Raw genomic sequence first — 15,693 nt, forward strand, 5'->3', positions numbered from 1 at the left:
CAGACAGAATGACTTCTTTTGAGAAAAGCCTCAATCAAGCAACACGGCAGACATGCTATTACAAACATAATATTCTGTTTAAAGCTTTGGTAAACACACTCATACAAATAAACTAGATATACTAATATGTTTAATAAAATCAATGGCCGTTAATAAATATTTAACAAATTCATAGCCAAGTCATGAAACATAACAAACAGGAGCTTTGCGGTGAGGGGGGGGGTGTAGTTTCTAAATGTGATAAGAATTATTTAATTATCTGAACATCATTTTTTAAACTTCATACAAAATGTTTTTAAAAAATCACGCAAACAATGAGGAACTTCAATGCATCACACTTATGTAAACTGTAAGATAAAGAGTTGGTTAATAAACCTAACCCAGTATTCCTGACTGAAGTTAGCTGTTCATAATAAATGATGATTTTTGGCTTGAATTCCCTTCACATATAGTATATATGCAGAACAATTAAATTTGCTTATTAAGTTATGGAAAACACTAGAGTCATGACACAGATAATAGCCAAGATAAATATGCATATGCTTAATTGATATTGTTTATTGTTTAGTATATTTTTATATACTTTTTTTAATAAAAGAACATAATCCTAAAGATAATATGAAAAAAATGTAACATGTAGGAAAAGATTTTTCTTGATAAAAAAAAAACAAAAAACCCCCCATCATTTTTCTATTACAACTGGATGCCATATAAAACATACAAATTGATAAAAAATAATTCACCATTATGAAGAAATATATTTACACTTCATATACAAACATTTACATTACGTGTATGAAACTGCTCTAAATGGTACACAAAATTGTGCTCCCAAAATGTTTTTTGACACAGGTGTACAAACTTGCACCAAATATCATACTTTTTACTGTGTCAGTGGAAACCTCCAATCAAATCACAATAATAACAATTTCCAGATAATCTGACATTCAGAACAGACAGGCAAGACCAAGGAGAATCTACTGGAATTTACTTATTCACCCATCAATCGCTATGATCAGGATCTGGACCACTCTAGGTGCCGATGAAAAGCATTTCTGGCACTGCGTAATGACAGTAGGGTTGGGCTTTAATGTTTTCATCTATGTTACATTATTCTTGACAGCATTAGATCCATTTTCTAGGATCAGGCTTCCAAATGAAGTGGTTGTGAAAGCGACAAGAACTTCAGATGAGAAAGCCATGAGACATTAGGGAAAAGGTATTCCTGACCTCCGTGTGTCAGGCCGGTGTCATCAGAGGTGTCAGGCTGTGAGGCCTTGGAAGTTATAGGGTAACCTTATTAGTAGAGAGGGGCAAAGGCAGGAGGATTGGAGTTTGCGTTGGACATCTGTGATGGACAGGGCTGGGAAGCACTCGCTCCTGCAGCTGCTGTAAAATACAGTGAGGCCCTCTGGGAGAAAATACAAATGATAGAAGAGAAGCAATATCATGAAAGAGAGAAAAAAAAAATTGACATGTGTATGGCTGTCCTCATCCATTTGTTCCCATAAACCTATGCATTATAACGAATGCCACAAGCGTCAAAAAAGAAACAACAACAAATTGTTGTCAGGCATTTCCTTTGTCTGGACCATTCCTTTAATCTATTGCACCCTCAGTTTTCTTGGTTCTGCTAAGTTAAATCTGGCAGCATGTTCTCACATCCTGTGCTGAGTCACACATCTGGCTTTTAATAGATGACAAATGAGCATGAGACAGTCGGTTGTGAAATGTGTTCAGGCACCGTATTGGACAGCCCACTACTAGGATCAAGTCTAGTGTTTATGGCTTTAACGCTCCGTTTACCACATACTAAACAGTTACATGTTTTAAAATTCTACAGTAAGACATCTGAAAGAGGTAAGATGATGTACCACATGTTGGACACAACAATATGATGCATGGTGAAAGACCAGCAAAGTCCAACAAAGCTACCAACCAGCACTAAGCAGAAACAGTTCACTAAGCACAATCATTCATTTGTTTCTCTCTGCTTTTACATCAAATACATTTTCACTGAGTATTTGTTGACACATTATGCATCTTTTGGAATATCAAATGCTTTAGGGATTGTGTTTGTGTTGATGGCTAGCCAGAGGAATTTTTTGCGATGTTGGTTCCAAGACTAACAGGACTTCAGAAAGGGGATGTGCTTCCCAAGGGTCACGGGGTAGCGAGAGATCAGGGTCCTGAGAGAACCTGTCCCTTGGTCCATGATGCTTGTGATGTTTGCATCTCTTTGTCTACAATTCATACAGCAATACAGGGCAGGTGATTAAATAAAATGCAGACATGTTTGCAGTGTGTGTGTGTGTGTGTGTGTGTGTGTGTGTGTGTGTGTGTGTGTGTGTGCGTGTGCGTGTGTGTGTGGAGGCTGACTAGATAAAGCTCAAATCCTTTGTGTGCGGTGTTTACCTGGATGCAGCTCAGTCCCTATTTGCGCATGCATGTATGCATGTAGGCCTATGTTTGTATGCATGTATGTATGTATGTATGTATGTGTGTGTGCATGCATATGTATGTGTGTGTGGAGACTTACTGGATAGAGTTCAGGTCCTGCGTGTGTGTTGTGGTCCATTAGCATGGGGGCAGTGGGAGATGGAACCCTGCCAGTTGAGATGTTCTCACCCTCACTGGACACAAGAGATGGAGGAAACCCCCCCCATGAGGAAACATCAGGAGTGCAGCTCTTCTGCAAAATTAAACAGAGCAAAAACTTGTCTGAATGTGTGGAGAGATGAAATGAAGAACTGAGGATGACTGTTTTACTCAGGGAAAAAAAAAAAAAAAAAAAAGGTCCCATCTTGTATGTAGTGACTGGAATACTTGCTATAAAACGGCTAACATTTACAGATATATATGTTGATGAATGTGAGCTAAATTAGGGGACAGTCTTCCATCACAGCATGAATGAACATATATCTCCCAAATCTCTGCTCTTTTGTGGTTTGGGAATGACATGCATTCTGAAAATGTTTGTGGTAAACTGGTTCTAACTCCACTCTAAAACACGCAGCACACTTTGCTGACCTCTGTATGTTTGCAATATGTGTGGTCCTATTCTTCATGTCTTCTGACCATAGTGTATCCCGTCCCACCAACCCTAAGCCTCCTATCACTAATCTATACTGACAGGGGAAATGATGAACTGTCACTCTGTCTCCCTCTCGCACACATGCACAGACACACACTCCAGGCTAAACCAGTCATCTTTATCATATTAGTCGGATTACGTTAATCAGCCTGACCAGAAATGCAGAAGTATGATGTGGTAGCTTGATGTGGAATGTGTGCAAATGGGAGCCGTTGAAAAATTGGCGTTAAAAGGCACCCCGAAAACAATAAATAAGTTATCCAAAAACAATCCCTAAGTGTCTAGTCATTCTTCCTTGCCCCCATACCACCCTCATCTTTCCTCCCTCTCTGCCACTCCCCACTTCCAACAAACCACTAGTTCCTAAAGTAATGTAGCTATTATGTTTATTAAGTTGTTTCTGCCAGGACAAGAAACACATGACTGTGTTTCATCCAAAGTGACATTTAGAGATGTTTATAGTAGGAAAACAAAAAGAACAAAAAGAGGGAAGTGCACAACTGTTGTTTACTAAAACTCTCAGAACAGCAAATACCGTAAATTCTCAAATAGTGGCCGGGGTTTGGTCTCTTCATTTTGTGTTCTATGCAAACTATTGCATCATTTGCTATATCCACAGATGGTTTTAATCTATCAATGATTGTGCCCTTTGTTCTGTCTCCAAATTCAGGTAATTGGTACATTAAAATGATCTGTGAAAATTCTGCAGTTTGAATCCTCACGAAACATCCCCTGTTGTGTGGTCTGTGTGCTAAACTGTATTGTGCATTGCATGCAAGCTGATGCAATATACAGATAACTTTAGATCGTTCTTTTAGTTGTATGTTAAGGGTGATAAAGATGTTTTAAAGGGTTTCAAACTTTTAAAAGGGGAGTTACAACTTACCCCACACCCTGTCAGCCATTAATTAGCTATCTTCCCCTTCTTTATAGGTAGGCTATCATACTTTGTTTGATTTTGCCTTGCCTAAACCACCCGTTATCAAAAGTTCAGTGAAAGTGACACCCTCGGTGATTGGGTTCACTACAGTTACATCGTCATTCTCTCCCTGCAATAGGTTTTGAAGCGGGTTGAGGATGGAAAGCACAACTAGTTGTACCTGTGTAGCTTCTTAATGGCATATTAGCATGTCAACCAATCATCACAGTCTTTTAGATGACTTTGTATTCAGTGCTTGCTTTGCTGTCCACCCTCATCAGCCTATTGTTAAATCATAGACTATTCGAGCTTTCATTCATGGTTTTCTAATGCTTAAATATGCTTTGCAAAGGTTATGAGACAGTGTGGGTCTTACATATTAACATAAGTGTTACTCGAGGCCTGCTGTAGAGTGACCATCATCCTCTTTATGGATGCTGTGTCTTAACTTCATAAACCTAAACAGTAATGACCTGTTATTGAAAAAATAGTTTGGGAGCTACTGTAAAGCAGACACTAGTCATACCTTTATTCCTACATGAAAAATAACTGTTCATAGTTAATATACAACTGGTTCAAGAATAACAATTACACCTGTTGTTGTCAGTCCCTGTATGTCATGCATATATTTAAAATCCCACAGCACTGTAATTGCCTAAAGTTAACTAAACACAGTGTAGACTGATACACACTGCACACATGCTGCAGTAAAAGATTACAATTTACAATTTAGCATTTAGCAGACGCTTTTAGCCAAAGCGACTTACAATCAGATCCCTGCAGGAGCTGCAATAAGTGTATGCTGGTTAAGGCTACAGTCAGCAGCATAAGTTCCCTATCTGTACTTGCCTTCACATAGCTTCAGTTGTATTTTGAGCTGGACTGGCATAGAAACTTGTCTAAAATTAGCATAATGCTGCCTGCTGGCAGGAAACGGACTTTGAAAATGACAATGGTTTACTATCATAAGAGTCCAGTCCTGCTCTGAAACAGGACAAGCCAAACACCACAAACACAGGCTTTGCACAACCTCTCCCCTCTCTCAACCACATTCCAATATCAACGTATTAGGTTATTAAGTATTTGACTGATTTACATGTAGGCAATTTTCTTTCTTCTCCCATCCTCCTTACCCTCCCTTTCAATGAAAAAGAAAGACTAACACAAAGAATGAGAGGCATTTTCACAAGGCACTGGAAAGTGGTGTTAAACTAGGCAAGGGAATTTTGGGTCTTGTAAACCCTGTAAGGAGATACATTTTACAACAGTCCGCAGTATCCCATCATAAAAACATTCTGAACACATCATTACCACTCTCTTTCTCTTTCTCTCTCTTTCTCTCTCTCTCTCATTCACATATTTATACATAAGCAAACCCTGTCAATGCTCACACATATGTATGGAGCGCTTCCATACACTCACACACACACACACACACACACATAGCCTGCACAGTGGTTCAGCTAGCTTTACCATCAGAGACACATCTACACATCTTTCAACCATATGTCTACAGTAGGAAATATGATGTATCACTCTAAATTTTGGCACTAAAGTGGTGTATCTGCAAAGCTCCACTAAGCTCTAGTACATCACTGACTTGGCCATGTGTCTCTCTTGGCTCTCACTCTGTGCCCAAGTCATTTGATGGATGGCATTAACTGAAATGCTTGACACAAAACATAATCAGAATGCAATGTTGAAAGTTTCTAACAGCATTAGTCATCTCCCTTTGTCTCTCTATCTGTATTGCTCCCTTTTTTTCTCACCAGGTCCTTGATGCTTCCCAGAACGGCTGTGGTGAGGATTGCCAGAACAAACGCGAACAGATTGAGTGAGGTGAGCAACCAGATGAACACGTATAGAGAGAGGACCTCCTGGCAGCTCCGAACTCCGACAAACTCGTAGTAGTTATTCAGGTAACCCCCACTGTAAGACGACAATCACACTGCAATCATAATAAGTAACGCCCGACTGGCTCCGTTCACTGCATGTTGTGTTGACAAGCCATAAAATCTACACAACACATTTATTGGAATGATGCAACACTGATACTGTGGGAATGACAGGATTTGATCGATTGTGATAAAACACGTAGAGGAATTTGCAGATAGAGGGAAACCCATTAATATGTTAGTGTTAGTGTGCGGGTACGTGTACGTATGTGTTGTAAGGGCTGTGCAAGCATGTTATGCATCCTGAGACTCTCACTTAGCACAGTTGTATAAATCACAGCAGTAGCAAGTCCCACTGCGAACCTTCATACTGCAGGACTCCACCAGGCCCTGACACGGCACCTACCACACAGAACCAGGCTTAAAGACACACACACACACACACTCACATGCACACACACCCTCACAATACACTGCCATTTTTACTGTTTTAAAGATTTTTCAGCATCCATCACTGTGCTTAAAAAAAAGCAACTTTTCCGGCATGTATCTGAGTACCAACATTAACAGGTTGTGTTGAGACCAAAGAATGGCCATCAATTTACATGTTTTTTTTTTTTTACCAAAACAAATCATTTTATAAAGCACGCTGGACTGCTAACAGCTGCTATTCCTGCATGGCATCTTAAAAAGACACAAAATGACAGTTTCACATAGTTAGCCAACGCAAATATCATCTGTCACACAACTGTGTGGCCAACCGTGCACAGAAATGCCATAGACTCACCGAGGCATAATAGTTTTCATAAATATAACTGTTACCACTGGTGTAGAACTGGCATCTCCCAGCTTTCAGAGGACGAATATCCTGGAGAGAGAGAGAGAGAAAGAGAGAGAGAGAGAGAGAGAGAGAGAGAGAGAGAGAGAAAGAGAGAGAGAGCAGAGCAGAGCAAAATTCTAGAAAAACGTTTTAGAGGCTTGATGGTTTTGATAAGTACATAAGCTGTCTTGGGCCATACTTTCTGGTGCATGGCTGCTCAAAGTGTAACCTGCAAGGCAAAGCTGTCTCACAATGCTTTTTAATGAGTCCCATAGATCAACACTCCTGTATGTATTTTCAGCTCAACGAGCCAAAAATTTGATCACCCCCCTCTAGTGTATCAATTAGTCGACAGAGGTTTATGCTCCACTTTCAAATCTCCACCCTGTTGTAAAACTAAGTTATCAACATCACATTACTGGCACAAAAATAGTCAGTTCAGACCCTTTACACTTAAATTGGTGTTAAGGGGCAAATTACATTTGATGTCATTAACACTCCCAAGCATATAAAAAAAACATTTGAGAGTTTAATAGTTGGCATAGTAGGCATGAGTTTTCCACTTCAGGTGGTTAGAGAGGTGAGCTGCAGCCTGAGACAATCACTCTTTGACTTCAGCATCAACCAGCTGGCGCAAACATCAGAGCGGGAAAGCTACTGCCCAGAGAGCCTGTCTACGTAATGGAGGAAAGACCATTCGCAGCCAATGCTGCTTTTGTTCAGCCAGCATTTAAGGCCAGGTCAAAGAAATAAATCTTTATTGTAAATAGCATAGTAAAGTAAGGAACAAAACTAAGCTTGACAAACAAATTTCAGATCAATCCCCTTTAGTGACACAAAGGTGTAACTTTAACTTGTTCTTAAAATAAATTTATGTCACATAATACACCTGATATCTCACTGCTAGAAAGAGAATGTGTAATGTATGGGATATCAGGGTGAGATACTTATTGAATTTTCAGTTCTGAAAGCTATAACATAAACCCTAAACAGATCCCTTTTATGTAGTTTCGGTATTCAGAGAGCCATTGGACCACCTTTCCTTCCCCAACACTCATTTCCAACACAGCTATAGCTTACCATCAATGGATGTTTTAGAGGTTCTTTTCAAAACAGTTTCACTCTGATGAATGTGCCATAATAGTGACAAACTCTAATATTTGTAAAATTACAGAAAAAATGTCTTTTCTTTTCTTTTTTTAAACCAGCAATTTAAAGTTAGTCTTGATAGTCCATTTGACATCAGGTACTGAAATGCAAATTGTAACACAATAACACACACAGACATGCACACACGTTGCTTCCTTTTCCACATCCGACAGACCCTGTCCTCTAGAGTACACGAGTGTGGGGATCAAATGGCTGAGCAGTGGGAGAACACTCCATTTTGCTGACCCAGACCCTGTGGTTCTAGGCACCACTCCCGTCCCTTGGGCCGGGCCGACCCACACCAAGCAGCTGAGTACGTGCCGCTTTGAAAGGCAGGTCAGCTTCCAGAACTTTTACACAAACACATCACAGTGCCAGGAGACACAAAATACATAAGCTCTCTCACTTCACGATTTCTCTCTCTCTCTCTTTCTCACTAATTCCCAAAGATTCTCAAAGTTTTCTTTAAAAGCATGTATACCCATTAAAGTTGAAGAGGCCAAAATCCACTGCCTAAATACAAACATATTTGAAATGCAATATCAGACATGAGAGAGTTTACCAGTGCCAGATATCAGATGAACTGCAAAGTCTTATGACTGACTAAAGTCAAATAAAAGGTCACATTCCTGGCAAAGCCATGACAAAGTAAATCAGTCTCACACTCACAATGTTGAGCAGGATAAAGACGCCGTCCACCACCAGACACAGGAAACTGGCCACGATCCCGAAGCTCAGGAACACGATGGCTGCAACAAGCTGAACAAAGAAGAAAATCAATTACCTCTCTAGTGAGAGAACCTACATGTCATTCATATGCATGTCATGTAAGCCATAATGATAATCATATCGTTGTGGTGAGCCAGGTCTACTACTAAGCTTGTGGTCCTTGAGAGTATGGCATTGCAGAGTTTCCACTCTGCCTTTAGATTCAGGTGTGATGACACTGCAGCCAGTCAGCTGCACTGTTCAATCAACTGCTACTCATTACAAAAAAAAAAAACGGGATCAAATTAGGATAGAGCTATGCCAACAGGGACCCATTTAACCAAACAGTGTCAGGGGTAGCTTTATATCTCCAGGAGTGTTCTCACATGCACCTCTCAAGACTATGTCCACATGTGAACAGATTACACCTGAAAGCAACCAGGTTAAAACACAGGGTAGAGGTCTAAAAAAAAAAAAAAAAAACAGATCATGCTCTGATCCTGTTATTAGGTTTTACACCATGTAAAGTATTTAGACAGCTATTTTTTCAGTCCTCTCTTTTTAAGTCTTTTTACATCCACTTTAAACAGAGCTTTACATTAGTTAATGTCAGTGTCCTTAAATTATGTTGGCGAAGTTCTTTTTGATGGTCTCAGAAAAACCTTATGCACTCTCTTCCTATCTCTCTTAAAGCCCATTTTATTACTATTTATGTTATGACTATTGGTGTACATTAATCTTTTAATGTACACGCTGTAAACTATTTCAGTAAATCAAATTATTCCACAGTCATATACAACCAGACATCATGCACAAGAGTTTCCTTCTCTCTCTCTCTCTCTCTCTCTAACACGTTCACACATGTGAGTTCAAACACATTCCATCCTTATCCAAAGGCTATGGCTTTACATGTGGTCATCTGAGGCCCTATAAAAGTTGTCTGGCTTTGGGATTTGTAATAAATTTGATATAAATTGTTGAAGTGATTCAACAAAGTGTCACATTGCATTTGTTTAGACCTGCAACGTGATCTCTATAGGGACATGCCTCATCTAAACACATCACACAAAACACTGCCAAGCGTGGATGACCCCATCCACACAAAAAATTCACAAGGACACAACAGGAGAGCAAAAGGAGCAAAGAGAGGGGCAGAAATAAAGCACGGAGGGATAGGGAAAGCAAGAGCAGAAAGTAGAACAAGAGAAAGAACACGAAAGTAAAAACAGATAATGGGGTAAAGGGAAAAAGATAGAAAGTTACATATAGTGGGAAAAAAAAACACAAGACGGACAAATTTTACAGCAACATGATGCTGTGCCTTTTTGGAGCCTGTGGGCAGGTACGTTTTCTCAGGCAAAACTCTCACCAACAAGCTGAATACAGTGGGGGGAAAAAGGCTATGCAACAGGTTGTTTCGAAATTCTAAGTTCAAGTCAAAATGAAGAATAAAAAATATTACAGACAAATTTTACATCAACCTGATGCCTTGCCTTGTTGGGTTCTCTCAGGTGGAAATCTTGCCAACGAGCTGAAAAAAAAGCTCTGCAAGAGGATGTCTTGAAATTCTAAGATCAAAATGCTGCAATGGTGAGAAGAAAAAGAGGGTAGCGTTGGGCAGATGAGCTATAATAAAATAGGATATGACAGAAAAGAATCAGAAGAGAGGAGACCAGTAGAGAGAATTGGGGCTATTAGTTTAGTGGGTAAAGACTTAGTGGGTGATTTTTATGGGAAGAGACTGCAAATATGTTGTGTACAAGACAAGGAACTGGGGGCCGGCTATAAAGGCTCATCCCACTTTTGCATGCACTCTGCTCTTCTTTTGTTTTGTTTTGGGTTTTTTCAGAAGTTTGTTCAGACTGTTTCCAGTAGAATCTGTCCCTCAAACCAGATGTTCCTGAGAGCTGAGAATTAGTGTGAGGAAGAGAGTTAAGACAACTTCAAGGAAGGAAAATTTGTGTTTTCATTGCCAGCTTAGTTTAAAGATGCGACTACTCTTTTTGATCTACAAACAGTACAAAAAAAAAATTGCTAAGAAAATATCTAACAAATCAAAGAACACTCTCTTACCCCAGTAAATGCTCCTAATAAATGCAAAAAAGCACATATGAAGTTGACTTAAGTTGGCATTTATGTGCTTTGTCAATTCATTATAAAAGTAGGTGTGTCTGAGAATAACCAGATGCATGAGCAAGTTAAGAAAAAAAAGAATAATTTAATCTAGCTCTCAAACTGATGCCAGTGGAAATACCTTGACATAACAAACCCAGTGAAACTTTGATCAAACCACTGCAATGCTCGTCAAAAATGTCTGATCTAAACCATTGCATTGGTGGTGCTTGAAAAGTCATGTAAGTTTGACGGCACAATATGCAATATCCCTTTAGTCTTTAAGTGAAATATGGATTCAGCAGCATATACTTTACTTGTATGTTATGTTGTATGCCATTCAAACCTTTAAGCGAAACTACACACTGTACTGCACTGTAACCCAAACTAAGCACACATTCTTCATTTAGAACTTAAATTGCAATGATATATCATTTCAAACATCCTCTCATTTGTAAGCTAAGCCAAATAAAGTTGTCTGCACTGGTGAGTGGAGGAGATAAGCCTGAGTTGTGATGGATCTTGACCAAAAAAATACAAAATCCCCTTTTCATTTTAAATGAAAGCTTATGAGCTTGTGGCTCACGAACCATTTGTAGTTAGTATGGACTGTTTTGCCAAATAAATAAAAAGCAAAAATAATGGTGGTCCAGACATTATGCCAAAAAAAGAAAGAGAAGAAGAGTTGTAACCTAAAAAATGAGGTATTTACTAAACTCTGTTCATCCTTTTTTTCTTTTGCATACTGGAGTTGGAACAGTCAAAGATCTTTTCCTCTGGGACACCACTGCTTAAGTTAACATTGGACTGAGGTCACAGTAGAATGAGATACCACTGAATTTAGCATTGCAATTGACATACATAACAAGCATCCTTCAAACTTCAGATCTGGAGTCGAATTTATGGCAAATTTATTATACAATAACAGGCAAAATATTGCCTTATATGAACTTTTTGTGATTCCCTGCATTCTCTGCCTATCTCTCTCTCATTCTGCATGTCTGTCCACTCCTCGATGAAAACGCCCTCTGCAGCCTGGCCGGTTTTCATCATTAACACTGCTGTTAGAAGCCAAGATTGTGTTTTGGTGTTGGTAAGACCTGACATGCAGTGGGAAGAGTACAACAGAAATAAATCAGGTGTGAAAACAACCCATTTATTGCTTACAGGTTCAACATCAGTCACTGTTTTGATTCAGTCGTTATCTAAGTGGATGTACCACCTAAGACCATTTAAAACCATTCAGTACTCTGCATATGGTGGCTGATGAATTGTAACGTTGATGGTCAATGAAGCAACTTGGACTTCAAACTCTGTGCTGTGATATGACTTATGATATGGACATGATTCAAGAAAACATTCTTGAATTTCAAGATGTAGTCACTGGATGTTCATGGAAGTCATACCATTGTTAGACATGCTTCTGAAAATTCCTGTTCTTGTGTTCCAGTGATGTTGTTAATTCACTCAGAGAAAGCTTCCAGTTATATAGATCACCTGTTGTCTGTGTTTAAAAACACTACATGTTTTCAAGGCTTTTCAAACTGGATGTCTAATGGATCTCTATATACGCAAACTGCAGATCCTAACAGACCTGTACTAGAACTGATCAGGTAACGTGTGTGTGTGTGTGTGTTTGTAATAAAACCCTTCTATCCTCATTACTTACATTCTCTCTCTCCTACTTCACCCTCACAAGAGCTTTATTAAAGCATTTGCAACCTTTTAACACATTTAAGAGACAAATAAAAACAGCTTCCAAATATTAACAGTGACACATGACCAGAAAAGCAGAGAAAATCAGTTTTCCTAGGCTGCCATTCCCCTGAGTATGAGAGGGTGTGAGGACCTGTTCAAAGCAGGTGAACCAGGAGTATATTTACTCTCTCTCTCTCTCTCTCTCTCTCTCTCTCACACACACACACACACACGCACGCACGCACGTACACGTACACACACAAACATGAGATAATTTTAAAAAAAAATCATAGAATGAAATCTACTTTGTTTTACCATCAGGATGTTTTTGAGGAAGAATTAATATGATATTAGATGGATGGATTTCTGGCTCAAGCCACAGTGATTGAAGCAAATGTTTGTGCACTGAAAGCAATATGTGTTTATATAACTCTTTAGTCAGCCAGGTTTACAGGTTTAATGCATCAAACAAGCCTTTTCAGTATTTTACAAAATCTTATCTCAAATAATTTATGGTTTTAAAGAAATGTTACTTTATATTTAACAAAACCCATAAATATAATGCATATGTGTTAGAGAAGACCATTAAAAAGACAAATATTCTTTATTCTCTTGATAATATCAACCAAGGTAAAGAACAAACTTACAGTCAGAGACAGACCACCAAAATTTTGACACCAAGTGTCCGTAACTTTAAAAAAAAATCAAAGTGTCTCCTCACCTGCACCCATGACTCAAAATGTACTGTTTCCTCCCTCCATTACCGGGTGATTAGAGATTAGAAAATATTTAACTCAGTTAAAGCTGATCAATATGTATTGATGTTACCTTTGCTTTATTTACACAGCCGATGGAAAAGGGCAATTTACCAAAGTTCTATCTAAGTTCTATCTTGTGGCTGTCATGTTACTAGAGTACAAACTTCCTTAATTGACTTTAAACAGAACATCACCCAGTTTAAGGCATAACTTGCTGGCTGAGAGCTACTCTGGGCTATATACACTTGGTTTTGATTCAAAATATATTAATTGCCAAATAAAGCCAGCTGTATTGTTGCACTCTTTCTGGTACTGTCCTAGATTAGATTTTGAATTCCAAGGGGGGAATTCAAAAGTTTTGGTAACATCCTCTAACATGTAATTGATCCCAATCCGCTGATTGCTTCATTTTTGCATTTTTAGTAAATATCCCACTGATTACTCCATCAATCAGTCCCTGTAACTCTCACCACTCTGTCAGCCAAACTCATCACTATGCACACTCACTGTGGGAAAGAAATCAACCACTCCATTGTCAGAAAGGCAGGATGTTTTGTAGGTACTCAAGACAGAGGAAATGAAGTCTGATGTTAAGGAGAAATTATTTCCATGCAACACAAGTTAACCATAGTAACTCTCAATAGTTAATAAAAATTTCAACTGCATGTATTTAATTACGCGAATGTGTTTAATTACTTAATGTCCCTCGTATAGTTTCCCCACCACCCCTTTTTTTTCATGCCACACTTAGCATCTTTACAAAGGTATTATATTTATTTAAGTGATTATGTACTTTTTATTCAGCTTTGTGTAACACCACTGTATTGACTCTGCATTATAGTAACTCAGCCCAGTATATGGCATTATTCACTCTCCCTAAGGAATTATTTATGTTGTCAAATGTGCTGTGAGACCTGACTCTGGAAACCTCCATAATAATGAAAAAAAAAAAGTTACCAAAACTACTGTGTTTAAAATGATCATCATAATCTATATAAATTGAAATAAAAAAAGAAGCTCCATAAACATTTAAAAATTCACATATTAACATCTGAAATCTAGCTTCTATGGTAAAAATGTCTAAAAAGACACATTTCTGTGACTGTGTAGAACATTATCCAAGGGGTACCAGTCTCTTTCTATGAGGCGTAGTGCATCATATTTATGGTCTGTTTCTCTTCAGCAGCCACAGGGGCCTGCAGCAGGCACTCTCTTCAAGATAGAGGAGAAAATGAAAACCTGATGGCCTCTGCAAAAGAAAGCTGAAACTCCAATGTAAGTTTCAGAGATTTTTCAGCATAACAAAAACATACAAACAGAAAGTCAAAGTACTGGAAAGTAAGGAGCAAGCCTAAACAAAGTCCAAACCTCAATAGTCGCAGTACCTCCAGACTGCTGTCAGTCAATTCTTTCCAAAGAATGAAGTTTTGTGATAAAGAGTGGTCAAACACCAACAAATGAATCATTTCATCACTCTATGAATCCATGTATGTATATATGTATTTAGCTAACTAGCTGTTTGCTAGTCCATTTGTCATTCTCTGAGGCTCTCTGTCAGTCTTTCATTACATTTAATAGCTCTGACCACTCCTGATAACGATAAGTTATTAACATTTCCTGGACTACTGGAAATATTCAAGCATTCCAATTCGAACAAGCAGAATCTCACACCAGAACATAGTAGATTGATCAAGTCAAAAAAGACAGCAGCTAAGAAATAAATCAGGCAATTTTATATCTTGGTGATAGGAGTATGATATTCAGGGCCAAAACTAAGTACAAGTTAGCCAAAAAAATAATCTCTTCAGATGATTTTCAGTTGCTTAAAACATCTAATCCAGATGGAATGTTTACAAAAATGAAAATTAGTGCATTGATTCCAAAGGACCTAATCAGCTCCAGTTCCACTTCTCCAGATAATCGAATCATAGCTGTCTCAATCAAAAGGCCATTACGATGGCTCTTTTACCACATAACCAACCACATTTACATGGTAAAAGGCACAGAGTTCAAAGACCTTGCACAAGGGCACACCAGCTGCAAAACCTGCCAAAGAATTTAATTGTTATCTGATCACTGCCATGAATGCATCACTGAAAGTATTTTTCCACATATTCAAAGCTTGAAATCATCTTGATTCATACCCGAATTTCATAGGATACCGGGTGACTCCCTGGGACCCTGTGAGACCTTAGACCTTACTGCTCATTGCTTCCCACTAGTTGTCACATGCTGCCAAAATGCCATGTGCCCAGACACACCCCAGACTAACTGATTCTGATTCATGCACAAATGTTTTCTTAAAAGAACCAAAATTCAAGGTTGTGATGATATGGCGGCTAAAAATATGATTAAATATTTAAGAATGTATCAGATGTATCAGACGTATGAGATTGTTTAACAATCATTTCAGCACTATAAAAGTGAATGACAGCATTTGTAACCACAATTGCGGAATAGCCCAGATCAGACTACTTCAGTGACAGTGACCAATAAATTATTATGCGGGGTTTTAAGGAACTCAAAGCTGTAACAGATGC

The 15,693-nt window shown here is 38.6% G+C and overlaps 1 protein-coding gene across 1 annotated transcript in view; it reads right to left on the reverse strand.

Annotated features, from left to right (window-relative positions):
• Positions 1-1,300: 1,300 nt before the first annotated feature.
• Positions 1,301-15,693, reverse strand: part of LOC115804680 (transmembrane protein 255B) — a 36,055-nt gene continuing 21,662 nt past the window's right edge. Inside the window, exons 3-8 of the mRNA XM_030765188.1 lie at positions 8,547-8,636; positions 6,696-6,776; positions 6,225-6,310; positions 5,783-5,942; positions 2,540-2,692; positions 1,301-1,411 (exon numbers count right to left, since the gene is read on the reverse strand). Of these exons, the coding sequence (XP_030621048.1) occupies positions 1,301-1,411; positions 2,540-2,692; positions 5,783-5,942; positions 6,225-6,310; positions 6,696-6,776; positions 8,547-8,636 (681 nt within the window). The remainder of the gene's footprint in view (positions 1,412-2,539; positions 2,693-5,782; positions 5,943-6,224; positions 6,311-6,695; positions 6,777-8,546; positions 8,637-15,693) is intronic.

Source organism: Chanos chanos, chromosome 2 (genome assembly GCF_902362185.1).
Source record: "Chanos chanos chromosome 2, fChaCha1.1, whole genome shotgun sequence".
Lineage (NCBI taxonomy): Eukaryota > Metazoa > Chordata > Actinopteri > Gonorynchiformes > Chanidae > Chanos > Chanos chanos.